Source organism: Polypterus senegalus, chromosome 8 (assembly GCF_016835505.1).
Source record: "Polypterus senegalus isolate Bchr_013 chromosome 8, ASM1683550v1, whole genome shotgun sequence".
NCBI lineage: Eukaryota > Metazoa > Chordata > Cladistia > Polypteriformes > Polypteridae > Polypterus > Polypterus senegalus.
The window spans coordinates 4,390,313-4,407,273 of record NC_053161.1 but is presented as its reverse complement, the minus strand read 5'-3'; the positions used below and the strand labels follow the sequence as shown (position 1 = coordinate 4,407,273).

The 16,961-nt window shown below is 41.0% G+C and overlaps 1 protein-coding gene across 1 annotated transcript in view; it reads right to left on the bottom strand.

Annotated features, from left to right (window-relative positions):
- Positions 1-581: 581 nt before the first annotated feature.
- Positions 582-16,961, bottom strand: part of LOC120533712 — a 61,220-nt gene continuing 44,840 nt past the window's right edge. Inside the window, exon 2 of the mRNA XM_039760624.1 lies at positions 582-1,972. Coding sequence (XP_039616558.1) covers positions 1,315-1,929 — 615 coding nt within the window. The 5' untranslated portion in view covers positions 1,930-1,972 and the 3' untranslated portion in view covers positions 582-1,314. The remainder of the gene's footprint in view (positions 1,973-16,961) is intronic.

The window sequence follows — 16,961 nt, the reverse complement described above, 5'->3', positions numbered from 1 at the left end:
TACAATACTCATGTGCACACAGATAGATAGGCAGATAAACGGTATGCTATTTCTCCCAAGGAGGAAATTGAGGCTTTTATAGAAGCTCAAGAGATATTAGAAGAAAAAAACAATAAAAACAATTATAAAAATCAAGAAATGTTCTGACTTGGGTAAAGTTGAAATAGCGCAAATTCCACAGGAACAGTGGCTAGGCCAAGATTTGATCCTGGGATTGTGAAGCTTTACAGTAAGTCATAGTGCACACACATACTGCTTTAACAAAAAAAAATTATAATGGCCTGGTTATGAGATTTCACAATATAAGCAAGATGTAAAAAAGACCTTACACGTATATTGATTATTTTAAATACAATTGGAACATTTACAATTTTGCCAAGAATGACAGTATGAAGCAGATTACTGCAGTCTTGTTTTCTTATATAAGGGATTCAGTTAAGTGCACATTAAAGACTGTTTTTAAAGAAAATGGTTGAAAGAAATTCAGCAGTATTAAAGTTTCAGACCACTGATGTCGTCCTGATTTGTGTTGCGTTCTTCATCATTGACTGAACTTGTCTTAGTCTGCCTGAGCCTTATTCTTTGGCTGGCTCTCACTCGCTGCAGTGTTGCTTTCTGTGAGCACATTTTTCAGATTTTCATTGGCCTGATCAATTCTTGCCTGGACACCGTTTTCAAACTCCTCCTTGTTTTTGGTCACAAGAGTTTCAATTGTCCCCTTTGCTCTGTCACAGTTAACTTTCAGACTTGTACTTACTTCCTTGGATTTGCAGTATGTGGGGTTGAGGCACATGGCAGCAACTAGGCTACTAACCTGAGCTAGCAGATCATTTCCAGAGACATCCACATAGGTCTCAGTGAACATCTGTAGAAGGTCAGCAGCATTCACTGACTGGAAAGCTGCACCATAAATGAGATCTTTTACAAAATCAGAATCAGAGTAGTTAGTGATAGAGGTGACCGATTTACAGGAGTCAAGAAAGTCAGTGAGGCGTTGATTCAATAAGGTTTTAATTAAATTTGTTACTGTGTGAAAAAACTTTATTTATCTTGATCCACTGTTCTTTGATTTGTCCCAGTGCATCTATCCCTTTTGTCACATTATTAATAGTTGAAATGCTGCCATTGTTTTCAGCCTGAAGGTTTATTATACTTATCTTGACGTCATCATGTTCCTTGTCACATTTCCTCATGTCCTCCACACTCTGGTTGTAACTGACATTGCTTTGCTGTAGATCATGCTGTGTACACTGCATCATTGTGGGTTTTCGTTCCCAGTTAGTTGACCTGAAACTCTCTTTTATTTCTGCTACTTCACTCTTCATTCTGCTGCAGTAACTCACAGCCATGTAATGTTTGTTCTCGGCTGTAGTTTTCCCTCAGATTAGCATTTACCAGATCCACATCTGTTCTCTTCCTCAAATCTTCCAATGTCATCTTTCTTATCTTGCAGTTTTCGAGAAGTTCCTCAATTATATTATTACCCAGAGTAAAATCTTTCTGAATACTTTCTGACAGGCTTAAACATTCTTGAGAAACTTGCACAATTTTATTCATCTGCACAGGAAGCAAAACTTCATTAATCTTTTGCTGTCCTTGCATCAGTGTCTGGATGACCTTCTTCACGTCTTGAGGAATGTGCCGGCAGTACAATGAGATCTGCTCCATGTTGTTGTGGGCAGTGCTAAACGCTTTCATGCACTGATCATACATCTGTAACGCATTTGCATGAAATGACTGGTGGTTCTTAATATACTGCAAGGGTTTTTCTTTGTTCAGTGCAAAATCTCCTGATGCAGAGATTTCCACTAATTGCCCTAAGACATTAATAGTTATTGGCACTTGCATTAAGTCTTCTCCCCATTTGCTATAGGTGCTCATCATCAGTGCCATTTCTTTTTGAATGTCTTGTGCATTCGAGATCTGCATTTTTCCAATCTTGATTTCAAAATGATTCGCTGTTAAAATTAACCTGATATGTACACAAAAAAAAACAGTAATTATAAATTGCACGATACAACTATCATTTTCTCTTTTTACTACTGAATACCACCACATAAATTACAAATGTTAACATTCGAATTTAGTTTTATGCTCTGTGATATGCCTTTTGGTATGGGATTCATAAAAGCAGTGCTAATGCTTGTACATGTGTCTATCGCCATGTATTGGAATGAAAAATGCAATGTATTTTATGCGTACATATGTTTGTGATACGCCATCTACTGGAGCGAAAAAATGTAATACATTGTATAATGCATTGCATTACTGCATGCATTACAAAATACATATTTGGAAAGGGAACTGGTGACATATCTACCACAACTACTCTTTCACTGTCCCACTGTGTTTTATTCTTGTTAGCTAATTCTTACTCACAGATTTATGCCTGAAACTTTGCTGAACCCCCAGGAATCTTTAGTATTATGCCCTTCAAAATAAAAATCTTCTCCCAAACCCATGATTTTATAAATTAATAAGAACATTTTATAAGCAATTTCCTTTATCACCATCAGGTCATGTGTAAAGTTATTTTTTTAATATAGTATTGAATTACAGTTTAATGATTAACTAGACATATTCAAACAATACTTCCCCATTCAATTTAGGATGTGATGGACGGCCGGCATTTCAGTCCGGTAGGGACATCCCTCAAATGAAGACGGCAGCCTTTTCAGGATAATATATCCCCCGGGATGCTAGATGGCAGCTCCCCTGGATGGAAATGGTTCCTGGACTCCCGCAGGGCAGCATGGGACATGGAGTCCGGTTTTCAGCTCTGTTGGGTGCCATTGGTGCCATCTGAGGGAGCTCACCAAGAACCAGGGGGATATTATGGTGACTTTAACCCGGAAGTACTTAGGAGTCAGGAGGACGGAAACCCGCAGTACTTCCGGAACAACTCAAGAAGGCGTTTGACCCGGAGATGGAATACTTCTGGGTCAGAGACTTTAAAAAGACTCTGGGAAACCCCAGCAGATCGAGCCGGAGTTGGGTGTTAGAGGATGGAGCTGCTGGGAGTGGAGGATTTTGTTTATTGGTTATTGATTGGTGTGGAAAAATAATAAAAAGTTGATCAGTATTGATCAATCTGGTGTACGTGACAAAAGCCACGCAGGCCTTGTTTTGTCTAAGTGCACATGACAAGTGCAACTTCCTGTTTTTCCTAACAGACAAAAAACCACAAGTGACCAACTGATGAACTTTAAAAATGTTGTAAATGCTGATCCAAGCAAATTGTTGTTAAGATGTAATGTTTTGAAATTCTTTTGCAACTAAAGTCATAAGACAAAGCTTTGCCCTATAAAAGATTTGGGACACCAACCCCTCGGGGCAGATGAAGGGCAGGTGTCCTAGGACTGTGCTTCTCTGTCATCTTACCCTTGCCTGGTGTGTATTAATAAAAGATTTTTTACTAACTTTAATTATATCTCTCTGTCTTCAGTCACAAGAAACGATACTATAGAAAAAGTGTCCACAGTTTTCTGGCGCCCAACGTGGGGCAGGAGACGGCCAGCTGACTCCTCGAGCGGGAAGACCTCAGCGATCTGTCTTCTTGAAGCAGACTGCCGCTACTGTGTACACCGGCAGCAGAGTAAGCAGCTCCTATAAAAGTTAGGACTGCCCTGTCCTGAGACGGCTCCTGCGTGAGGAGTCCCCGGTCTCCTTCTGGTACAACCACGGTGACTGAAAAGGATTTCCTGACAGAGCTGACTAACACCCAGGCTGGGGTAAGTACTGTCGGGGGTTTCTGTAAAAAATAGGCTGGAGGAGGGCTTGCTGTGGAATATAAAAAGTGACTGGGAATAGTAAACGGAAAAGAAATACCTTGTTTTAAGTCACTGCTGTTGGGAAAGATAGTATAGAACACTATCCTCTGGGAATTATAAAAAAGGGGGATTTAGGACGGGATCCGGTGCGTGGTACACCCATAAACCCGGACAAATCTATTGGACAGAGGATAGAACATAGAATAGAGGAATAACAGTTTAATAAAACAAGGGGAATAAGAAACAAGTACGTACTGGAAATAAATACTTGCTTTCGCCGAGCACTGTGACGTAGGAAAAGCTTCGGTATTCCACTTCTGGGAATATTAAGGGGAACTTTGGAATTGGGTGAGTGGCACACTCAGAAAAACTAATAGTTCATTGAAGACAGAAGTGAGAATAGGACACGACAAGAGGGAATAAATCTGTCACAGCAATCAGGAGGAAAAAGCAAGGGAAAAAATGGGAACATATAACAGCAAGCCTGCCAATTGGCACCCCGAGGGTTCAAAGTCCTTAATGTTAGGTTTATTTTTGGAGGATCACCAGGCTCCACATACTGGTGGAAAAAAAAGAAAAAAAAATTGAAAAGAAGACAGGATTAGATTTTAAGAAGGCATGCAAAAAGTGGAATAAGCAAAGTGAGGGGAGATGGCCACTGGAAGGACAGGAGACGCAAGTGAAATTCAGGAAATTAGAAAACTATTATGTAGAAATGCACAAGGATGTTGTATGTAGAAATGAATGAGGATGTTGTAACAAAGGTCCGTGTTATGTATGACAGATGGGAGTTGGTTATTAAAGATCGTAATTTAAAGGCAGTACAGAAATGAATTATTGGCTGCAGAAAGTTAAAACTAGAAGGAAAAAAAAAATAGTTATTTATAGCTTTACAGAAAGTGCAAGCAGATTCGGGACTGCAGTCGAATGAGAAGCGGAAGAAGAGCAAGAAAAAAAAAAAAACAAAGACCCGTTATATCCCATACTTGTTCCTCCACCTTTCCTACACCATCCACATCCACAGCCCCCACCTTCTCCTCCGCCACCTCCAGCGCTCACCGCACCAGAATTAAAAGATGATCCCTTGGTGTCTGGTTTCTTTGAAGAATATCATTATGATCCCTCATTACACACTGATCCGGGGAATGACAAAAGTAACGTAATGGGTGCGGCTGGTGATATTCACGATCCTAGAACCTCCATTTCACAACGCACTAGAAGTCAAACCCTATTCCTTCAGCCCCCTAATCCAAACACCACCTTTCAATCCCCCTTAAAGTCCCCAAACCCACAGGCCCCTTATTCAATGTCCCTGATTGAGATCCCAGAACCCCCGACATGATTCAATGCAACCTGCAGGAGCTAATAACCCCACTACTGTAATGATACATCGTAACTGGGACATTCAAGAGCTGAAGGACGTTGTGTCCGAATTGCCTGATCCCAAAGTCATCGGTGTGTTTAAAAAATTCATAGAACAATTACAGCAGCTGTATGATATGTATAAGCCTAATGCCACAGAATGGACTCAGGTGCTGTGGAGAAAGCTTGGCACCACATGGGACACTGTCAATCATGGACAGCATAACGGAAACCCGCAGCAGTGGAACGAGGCGTTGCCTCTGGGCCAGGATGAAGGTCCCTTTATTACGCAATGGGAACATGTTAAAATAATATTAAGGACAAGTATAAGAAAGGCAGAGACTGGTCTCTTATCTCGGCTATGGACATAGGAATCGCAGGGACCCCAGCCCTTCTCTTCAACTGCCTTTGCTCACCCATAATTCAGAGACTGATCCATTATTGACTTTGCTGGCTGGTGAATGGCACTGAAACTGTTTTCCTCGTGGACACAGGAGCCACGCTCAACCCTTTCGCTGAAGGAGGTCCCTGCCTCAAGAGATTCTTCGAGTTCAGCTGCATTCCAGTGATTCCACTTTAACACACCGATTTCTTTTAAATCAGCTCTGTCCAGTTAACCTCTTAGGAAGGGATCTCATGACAAAACTTTCTCTCTCCATTTCAATGAAATGTTTCCCCACACACCATCCTTCTTAAAGCCCTTCACTCTTTCCCTCCTGCTTGTTTCCCAATCTCCAAGCCCCTGACACCTACATTGCACTGCTCAATATTTCCCCGCAGAAGTAGACACCCCCTGGCTGGAATCTTTTCTTTCTTCAGGTACCTGCCCCGAAACCCTTCACATTCCTTGTATTTTTATTTCATCCGCAAAAGCTGCTGCATGTTCATCTTACATATTCACAGAATATTTTCTATCTTGGTGGGTCAGTACCTCATATTTCTTTAGCTAAATCAAGCACTGTACATTGGGCGGAAATCGGACCATGGGTAGAACAATGTCTTAATAGAACAGACTGGTTACAGGTAGCATCAGGTATTTTTGATACCTCAGACCATTTGATAACTAAAGTTGTGCTCCAAACTGATTTTTTAGTGCATCGTGCATTGTGCCGCACTTCCTTTTCTGTTTTTTCATTGCAAACTACTTTCCCTTCTTGGCTCTCTATGCTTCCTGATTCACTGTGGGCTCAGGGTAAGAATGATTATGGAAGGATAGCCCATTGTGAGCCTCTGGTGGTCTACCCAAAATCTTCCTTCCGCCCGCACTGTGCCCTGTATCTTCTGTCTCCCGAAGCAGAGGCTGGCATCTCCGCCGTACATTCTGATCTTGTGAAACGCGGTGCGATTATTCCGATTAGATATTCCCCGTCAATTCCCCTATTTTACCTGTAAGAAAGGCTGACGGTTCATGGCGCTTTGTTCAAGACTTACGACAAGTGAATTCTGCAATCTTTCCTAGGGCCCCTATTGTTCCTAATCCTTCCACTATTCTTTCTGCAATCCCTCCCTCTGCTCGTTATTTTTCCGTGATTGATTTAGCCAATGCTTTCTTTTCTGTCCCTGTACACCCTGATTCTCAATTTTGGTTTGCCTTTACTTTCCAAAACCGCCGTTGGACATGGACTGTCATGCCTCAGGGATATACTGAAGCCCCTTGTGTGTATGGACAAGCGCTTGCTCAAAGTTTAGAAGGGTTCTGGCCAGACCGAGGTAGTACATTAATACAATATGTAGATGATATTATGTTATGCAGTACTACAGAAGACGATTGTGAGCAGGACACTAAAAAATTACTATTATTCCTGGGAGAAAATGGGCATAAAGTTTCAAAGGCTAAACTGCAATTAATTCAAACGACTGTAAAATATCAAGGTCATGACATTACAAATGGAACAAGAGCTCTCTCTAGCGATCGCATTAACACCTTTCAAAATCTTCCTAGACCTGTCACAAAACAACAGGTTATGTCTGTATTAGGCATTCTAGGTTACTGCCGGCAATGGATTTTGAATTTCACTGAAAGAGCACAGCCATTACAAAATCTAGCAAACACCCCTGGCCTTCCTCTTTCTGGTCAAGTGCAATGGGACGAGCAGGCTGAGAAAGCTCTCTGTGACTTGAAAAGCGCACTTTCCTCGGCTCCGGTGTTGGGCTTACCACATTTTTCACGTCCATTCACTCTGTTCGTGGACGAAAAGGGGGGATATATGAATGCAGTTTTAACACAGTTACAGTACATGGGGATAAACAAAGGCCAATAGCATATTTTTCAAAAAAATTGGATCCAGTGGCTGGAGGACTTCCGCCTTGCCTTAGGGCTGTGGCTGCCACAACAGAAGCTGTGCTAGCCAGTACAGATATAGTGCTCATGAGCCCCCTAACAGTAAAGGTGCCTCACGCTGTACATTCCATTTTAGTACAGGCTAAGACCTCACATCTCACTACTGCTAGGGCAATACACTATCAGAATGTACTCTGTACTCTGTCAAACGTTACGATTGAAAGATGCTCCACTTTAAATCCAGCCACCCTTTTGCCAACAGATAATGAAGGCGAACCACATAATTGCCATACAGATAACGAAGGTGAACCGTATAATTGCCATAAAGAAATAGCAAAGATTATAAAGCCTCGAGTAGATCTACAGGAAACACCTTTAGAAACTGGAGAAATTATTTTTGTAGACGGATGTTCTTTGCGATTGGAAAACGGAACACCCTCAACTAGTTACGCAGTGGTCCAAGGGGACCGCCTGCTGGAAGCAAATCGAATTTCATCAAGTTTGAGTGCACAAGCAGCTGAATTAATAGCGCCACCAGAGCATGTCAGCTGTCTGAAGGAAAAATCATAACAATTTATACAGATTCTAGATATGCCTTTGGAGTCTGCCATGATCATGGGGCATTATGGAAATTGAGGGGATTCAAGACCAGTACTGGCAAACCCCATCCAACATCAAAAGTTAATCGAATCCTCTTAGAAGCCATAACTAAACCATCAAAGCTAGCGATTGTTAAATGTCAAGCTCACACAGGAAAACAGGATCCTGTCAGCAAAGGAAATGAATTAGCAGACTACTTTGCTAAAAAGGCTGCACACAGTAACACACCAATCTCTTTATTCCAACAGAGAAATGACCAGGACCCTGATAATCAAATTATTTCTTTACAGAGTGCAGCCACGGACATCGAAAAGAAAAAATGGTCCAAAGAAGGGTCCCTCTCTGATGGAGTCTGGACTCATAAGCAAACTAACAAACCTTTTCTCCCAAAGGTATGGCAAAAATAGCCCATGGCCTCGACCATGCTGGGAAAGATGCCATGGTCCGGGATGTCGAAAAACATTGGGAAAGCTGTAGGCTTCTCTACATATGCAGAGCAATTCTGTAGACGCTGTGCATTATGTCAAAGGTTTAATGTAGGAAAAGGCACACAGGTAAGTCCTGCCGTTACTCCTAACCCAATGGGTCCATTTGAGCACCTCCAAATGGATTTCATTGAGCTAACACCGTCTAGAGGTAACCGATATTGCCTTGTGATTGTCGATGTGTTCTTCCGATGGGTAGAAGCTTTCCCTTCTAAACACAATGATGCTAAAACAGTTGCTAAGGCACTAATAAAGAAATTATTCCAAGATGGGGCATCCCGCAAAAGTTACAAACAGACAATGGTACTCACTTTGTGAATTCCATTATAAATGAATTAACCACCTGGCTGCAGATCAATGTACATCATTACTGCAAATATCATCCACAAAGTGGGGGTATCGTAGAACGATGCAATGGCACCCTAAAGGCTAAGCTTGCAAAAATTTGTGAACAAACCAATTTATCATGGCCAGACACTCTGCCCCTGGCCCTAATGGGATTGAGGGGACGGACACACCGACAATTGGGACTATCGCCGTTTGAAATTCTGACCGGACGACCCATGCCCGTTGGCATGGTTATAGGAAATGTGAACCTGCATACCGTGGACAATGATCTTCTCTCTAGTCTTACAGGTCTCCAGCATCCCTGAAGGAAGTCCACGAGCAGGTTAATCAGGCCTGGAGAACCAGCCCTCCATCTGAAGACTCGCCGATTCCCTTGGGCACCTGGATTCTGGTTCGAGACACCCGGAGGAAACATTGGCATCAGCCTAGGTGGAGAGGACCGTTCCAAGTTCTTCTGTCTACACCACACGCCGTAAAGGTTGAAGGATTGCTTGCCTGGATTCACGCTTCACACTGCAAAAGATGGCACCCTTAATATACATAATCTTATTGTTTTCCATTCCATTATCCACTTCACGGGTGACACTGACTTTCCAGGTGGAGAAACTGCCTCATTCCAGGTTGATTTTGTGCAATTGCCCCCTGTACTGGCAGACAGGAACAATGGGAATGGCCTGACAAATATGTTTGTGTAAGCTACCCTTGGTATGACTCTGATTCAGGTTCCTCCTCAGAGGACTCTGAATGTGGATTTTGGAGCGATGTGTTTGCAAATACAGGACCAAATGACTGGGGTTATGAACCTTGGCAGGCTACACAGTATGGCCTGAAAACTCGATTCTCTATTTTAAAGGGACACGCCTCATGAGTGTGCCGAGAATCATTGTAATCCATTAATCATTACTCTGAAGAATCCTTCTCTGCATGATTCAGGAACTTATGTCTTAGCTGCATATGCAAGTGGTTATGATCCCGAGGATTTTTCCAAATTAAGGTTAGGACACCCGCTCTCTCTCCCCCGTCCCCCTCTCTTACTCAGTTTCTCACCACTGTGTCTCCATGCGACGAAACACCCCTGGTTCAGATTTTGCATCTAAATACCTTAACCAGCACTTTCTCTGTGGAGACAGGCTATGGGGATCAAAATAGATGGTTGCAGTGGGTAATCTATTCAGCAAAACAGGTTAACCGTTCACATTGCTACGCAGCGCGCGATGCTCTCATTTAGCTACAGTCCCTTTCCCACTATCCAACATTTCTGACCCCACTGGGTTACCTTGTCTTCTCTACTTGTTTACTAGCCCCAAAATCCCCACTAATTCCGAATGTGCTAATCTATCTTCCCTTTTTCCCCCCACCGTCATATGATTACCCCATGTTTCAGTCTCACGAAGACAATTTCACATGCTTTGAATCAAATGGAACTGCTTGGGTAGGAGAATTACCTTCTTCCTTCTGCTCCCAGACCTTCCATGTTAACTCCTCCTCTTTAATTTTCACTCTTTCAAAATTTTTGCTTTCCCAAACTACCCCTAGGTCTGATATTTGGTGGATGTGCCGCAGGTCAAAACTATTTGATATCTTGCCTTTCGATTGGTCTGGCACTTGTGCCCTATACAGCTGGTCATGCCTTCCGATTACTGTCCTTACCCTCTTCACACCTCCGTATCACCCCTCTTATTCCCAGCTTTCCACTATTTCCCGCCGAACCCGTTCTCTCCCAGATTCTTCTTCCAGTTTCTCCCTACACGGCCCAGGAGTATATATTGATTCCATAGGAGTCCCCAGAGGAGTCCCAGATAAATTTAAAGCCAGGGATCAGGTAGCTGCTGGGTTCGAGTCCATAATACCCAGATCACCATCAATAAAAATGTCGATTGGATCAATTATTTGTATTATAACCAACAACGATTCCTCAACTTCACAAAAGATGCCATTGAAGGAATTCATGAGCAGTTGGATCGTACCTCTCTAATGACCTGGCAGAACAGGTTGGCCCTAGATATGCTTTTAGCAGAGAAAGGTGGTGTCTGTGCAATGTTTGGAGACACTTGCTGCACCTACATTCCCAATAATACTGCTCCTGATGGCTCTATCACTCATGCATTAGCCAGCCTTACTGCCCTTTCTAATGAATTTGCCACTAACTCTGGCATCCCTAACCCTTGGGATCAGTGGTTTACATCCACTTTCGGGTCCTGGGGCCAATGGCTAAAGTCAGCATTTATTTCTTTAGTAGTAGTATTCATTGTTCTTCTCTTTGTTGGCTGTTGCATTATTCCTCTTATTCGCTATATAATATCCAAATATTTCACTGCTTCTATGGCCAAGGCCTATATGCTACACGAGGAACGTATGCTCCAATTTGCTTCTTCAGTTTCCTCATCCCCTTCCTCCTCTCCTCCTCCTTCCCCACTCTTTACCTCCGCTGTCTAATTTTCCTTTATTCCTTGTCATACCCAGATTGTTCAAAAGGGGGGAATGTGGAAAAATAATAAAAGTTGATCAGTTTGATCAATCTGGTGTATGACAAAAGCCACGCAGCCTTGTTTTGTCTATAGTGCACATGACAAGTGCAACTTCTGTTTTCCTAACAGACAAAAACCACAAGTGACCAACTGATGAACTTAAAATGTTGTAAATGCTGATCCAAGCAAATTGTTGTAAAGATGTAATGTTTGAAATTCTTGTGCAACTAAAGTCATAAGACAAAGGCCCTATAAAGATTTGGGACACCAACCCCTCGGGCAGATGAAGGGCAGGTGTCCTAGGACTGTGCTTCTCTGTCATCTTACCCTTGCCTGGTGTGTATTAATAAAAGATTTTTTACTAACTTTAATTATATCTCTCTGTCTTCAGTCACAAGAAACGATACTATAGAAAAAGTGTCCACATTGGAGAATTGTTAATTGTGGAGTGTGCGGTGCTTTGGGCACTATTATTGAAGATAATAATAAAAGAATCTTCTTTGTGCTTTTACAAGTGTGTCTGGGACGTCTGTCTGGTGGGTTCAATGGGGCAACAGCAACCCCTAGTGTCCACAAGGATCATATTATTAATGCATCTTTGCTTTTTTTAAACCCTTAAAATTACAGAATACTCCATATAAAGTATGGTATAATTAACATGAAATAACTTTCTGCTGTTTAACAATGATTTTATTTTAAGTGTCCCACAATTTTCAAGTGTTTTTTTTTTTATTTTTTTTTCCTCCCAGGTTAGAAAGACATGGATGTCAGGTTAAATGACAACTCAGAACTGGATAGATTGATTAGTTTAAGTGTGTCCTCCTCTCTCTCCAGGGTTGGTTCTTGACTTAAGCTAATGAGCCTGCTAGAATAGACCCTATACTGTATTGGGAGGGTTGAATAATAGATAGATGGATGGACAGACAATCTTATCTCTCTATTATAAAAGAAAATCTTGAGATGAGACGAGACTATTGCCAAGAGATTTTTAACCACCCTCCTCTCAGTCATTTCCAGTTAATGGTCCACACCCTTGGTCCTCTCACCTCTCATTTGTGTGAATGCTGCGCTCTCAGCTCTTATAAATTTTTACGTTTTCATCACTTTACATTCCCAATAAAAGAAGACTTATTATGTCCAAATATAATTGAAGAATTTCACCCCGAACGGTTATCAACGAAGAAATGAGTACACGGTCAATCCTAATACTGAGTAATGATGAAGTCAAACGAGTTAACACGAAAATTGTCAAACAATTACACAGCAAATTAGTTAAATGCGTATCAATAGACTATTCTGAAACAGTTGGTGGTGATGGTGCGGAAGATGAAAACATCAACTTACAATATCTTATAGAATATTCACTCATGGGCAGTTAAACATTGCGTTGTCAAGATGTAAGTCCAAACACGGAATCAAAATTCAATGCGTTATTGACAAAAAGTTAATTCCAAATATTGTTTTTACTGATTTTACAGTAAAAGTATAAGTGTAAAAAGAATTTGTGTGTTAATTTCAAAGCCAAACAGAACGAAAATGTATAACGCAAAGAATACCTCAAATACAACATGAAACATAATTTTCTTTCAATCTATTATGTTTTACTCTCTGTAATGTAGAATAGTTCAATTATGCATATGTAACAATTCCCATGAAAATAACAATCTATTTAAATTGTACATCCGCTTCCCCATATGCGAGTGGCAGAGCTGCAAATTGGCTAGCACGTAGCGCCCGCCTTGGGGTTGACAAGCGAAGTGAGCAGGGGGCAGATCACCCTAGTTTTAAATATATACTTCCCAAAAACAAATAATAAACCTCATGGAAATGGCAAAATGGAAACCACATGTTTTGTTCTGCTGAATTTGACTTTAAATCAAAGATTGACAACCATCACTTCTTTTACATAGTTAAACACACACATTCTGGAGCTCATTCCACATTACTATGTTTTCATTTAAAAATGCAGACATTATTATGTCTATGTCATGGGTAATTTTTGTAATTTTAGCATGGATGGAGATACTTTTTATAAGTTATGTTGAAAATTCTACCAAGCACAGAGATCATTTTGGTTTGTGAATGCCATTTTTAAATAAAAACATAATAGTATGGGCTTAGCCCAAGATCCCCTTAATCCAGTTCAGGGACCTGAGCCTATCCTAGCACCACAAGACGCAAGGTGGAAAACAACCTTGGGCAAGACACTAGACTATTTCCTGAATGGCATTCATTATTCCATGTTGAGGGGAAAGAAATGTTTTTAAATGTCTGCTGAACTGTTTGATGCAAATTGTAATATAAATCATAATTACAATTGGAATCCAAACACAATATAAAAAAACAATTTTGCACCCCTTTAATCTAATTTTGGATTATAGGGAAACATAGCCTAATAAGGCAGTATCAGACACAAAGTGGGAACCAACCCTGGATAAAGCACTAGTCAGACTTAGGGTACACACATGCACACGTTACACTTTAATTTACAATCACCGGTTAATCAGGTCAGCATATTTTGAGGGGAGTATGAGTGGAAAACTGGAGTACCTAGAGGGAAATACCCCTGAAAACATAGCTGGATCATCATACTCCATATAGACAGTAATTAGGCATGGGATTTGATTCTAGGACATAATACACGAGGTAGTACAGTGAACCAGTCCACTCTCCCATTTTATAATGCACATTATGGCAGTCGGCCAGGGCGCCACTATAATGGAAGGACTGGGAGAGAGAGCCTTTCCAGGACATTATCTCCTATGTAGTGCTAGAGGGCAGCCCCTCTAGTGTGCAGTAGTGCCATGGGTTTGAAGCATGAACGCTCAACCCTGCTGGAGCCCATGGCCACCACCAGGGGGCACCTGGGGAGCTGCAATTAAGGACCCTGTAGCGCTCCAGGGGAGGAAAAGTTCTGGATAGGCTCAATCCCCTGGACCTTCCATTATAGGGGCGTCCCAGCCAGGAATGGACCCCAGCCATCTGCCACAACACATATATGTAAACTTACACTTGTCAAACATTCTTAATTCAGTTCAGGGTCCTGTGGGGGCTGAAGTCTAGCAGCAGTCCATCACAGGGCACGCACACACAAAAGCATGCAAAGTTACAGTTCCAATTTACAGTCTCCCATTAACCTAATCTTCATACCTTTGGGTATGTGGGAGAAGGAGCAGAGCACCCAGAGGAAACCCCATAAAGACAAAGTGATCCATGCAGACTGCACACAGACAACCAGGCACAAGATGCAAGTTCATTATCTAACAAATGCATTTTCATAAATGATATAGTGGACCAAGGAACAAATTGTCATTTGTTGTTGTTGTTAGCCTTTATCTGTAGCACTGCAACTCTTCTACTGTTTGTATCACTTTCAGATAACATACATATATGTGCAAAATCACACATTTTGGAGGAAACCCAATTTTAAAAATTAGTTAAAAGTACATGAAGTGTACTTTTAAACTGCAATTACAATCTATAAATACACAATGTCTAAATCAATTCTGTGGTATTGTGCAAATAAAATAAACCAACTGCTAGCAGCCATGTATGACTGTATAAATCAAAATCAAAAAGCAGTGTTTCATAAAAGTACAATAATGGAAAACATTTATAACACGTTAATATTAGAACACAGATCACAAGATAACAGGGTTCTTATTACAAAACAAATGGACAATATTCCATTACTGTGCAGTTAATTAAAAACTACACTTTCGTACATTTAGGATCACATATTTTAGATAATTTTAGGGACGGTATAAAAATATTGGTCACACTTTAGTTTAGGTACTGCAAAAATGCTTCTATCACTCATTTACTCATATGTAACAAGACCTTAACAAAGCCTTATTTTGGTCTTCAAAACACTTATAAAACATCAGCAGATAGGTTATTCATCTCTCTGAATTGTGGCCTGTTGACCTGATGGCAAAATGATTTGTTAATATGAAAGATTCACAGGTCTTATATTAAAAATGTAATAATCGAGAGAAACGTATCTCAGCTAAGCCACCTCAGCCACCACTCCAAAGTGAAGTTTTCTAAGTAGGCCATATTGCAGAGATGAATAAACACTTTAGTGATGCTTTGTAAGTGTTATGTTATGAAGGTCTTGTTACATAATAGTAAATGAGTAATAGTTGCATTTTTGCAATACTTAAACTAAAGTGTTACCAAAATATTAGCTTGGTAATATTGGAAATGAATGCCATAATTTTGTCACCACCCATGATTTGAATGATTAAGGCATTTATACTGAACTGTGCTCTTATATGTACAGGAGAGTGCCATTACCTTGCAGATCAGCAACCCAGTCACTGTGTGCAGACTGCATGTTCTCCATGCGTCCCCATTGTCCAGAAAGAAAAACTAAATGTAATGCTGACTGGCAGCTCTAAACTGTCATGCATGTCATGCGTGTCGATCCCTTAGGGCTCATTTATACTTCACGCGACGCGACGCATGCTGCAGCGGACGCTCCTGCTACACAAGCGTTATAGTGTTTATACTTGCGCGCGTACTTTACGTAAATCTGCACGAGTCCACCAGGTGGCAGTGTGAGATATTATCACGGTGAGAACATGTTTGGCTTCTCTGTGTTGTGAATTGCCTAAAACACCTATTAAATTCCGACAACAACTTACCGCAATATCTGTGAAAAGGATGTTTATTGATTAAATCCATCAATCCAGGGATGTGTCCATTCCAACAAGCATTGGGCACGACTGAGAAACAATCCCTGGACGAGGTCTCCGCTCATCGCAAGGTGAATACAAGCACACATATACTAGCGTCATTTTAGCGGCACCAAATCCCCAAATCTGCATATCTTTGGAAGGAAACCGGAGCACAGTGTGGAATACAAGCAGGAAATACCAGCAACGTAACTCCCTGCGAGACAGCAGTGCTATTGCTCCACCACCGTGTCACCCCCATGTGTGTAATTATTAACAGTATTCATTATTTAAATGAAATTATATGTAAAATGTAACATACACACTTTAATGCATTTCATCATGAAAGTGATATCAAGTATGAATCTAAAGATTCTAAATGTGCAGAGAGTTGGAATATCATACATTTAATTTGTTCTGTGTGGTGATCTTTTGCTGCTTGCCGCAGCTGTCAGGTCCAAGCTCGTAGCGATTAAAACTGGGATGACGTTTACGACGGTCTGCTTTAATGATAAAGTAAACTACGAGGTTAAAGTGGACAATTCGAGATTAAAGCCGAAATGTCCACTTTAATCACAAAATACACGTTTTCATCGTGTCCTTTATTTTTTTCTCAGTGGTTCAAATATAACGCTATACATTATGTTGTTGTTGTTAAATTGCAAAAATAAAAAAATTAAAAAAGACGACACAAAAGATGGTATGTGAGACTTTTAAAATGTATCGTGTCATTACGTTCGGGTACTATCTACATGTGACAGAAAGCCTCTATGCCGATCCTACGGGATGGATGCTTCGATGTGAGTGAAGCAAAATGCCGACATACAAATGCGTTCGTGGTGCTTTTATATTCAAGAGTCGCATATTCCTGATCGTAATGACACATGATACATTTTAAAGTCTCAGTGCCGTCTATTTTTTTGCAACTTCACATCGGCAACATAATGTATAGCGCTGTATTTGAGCCA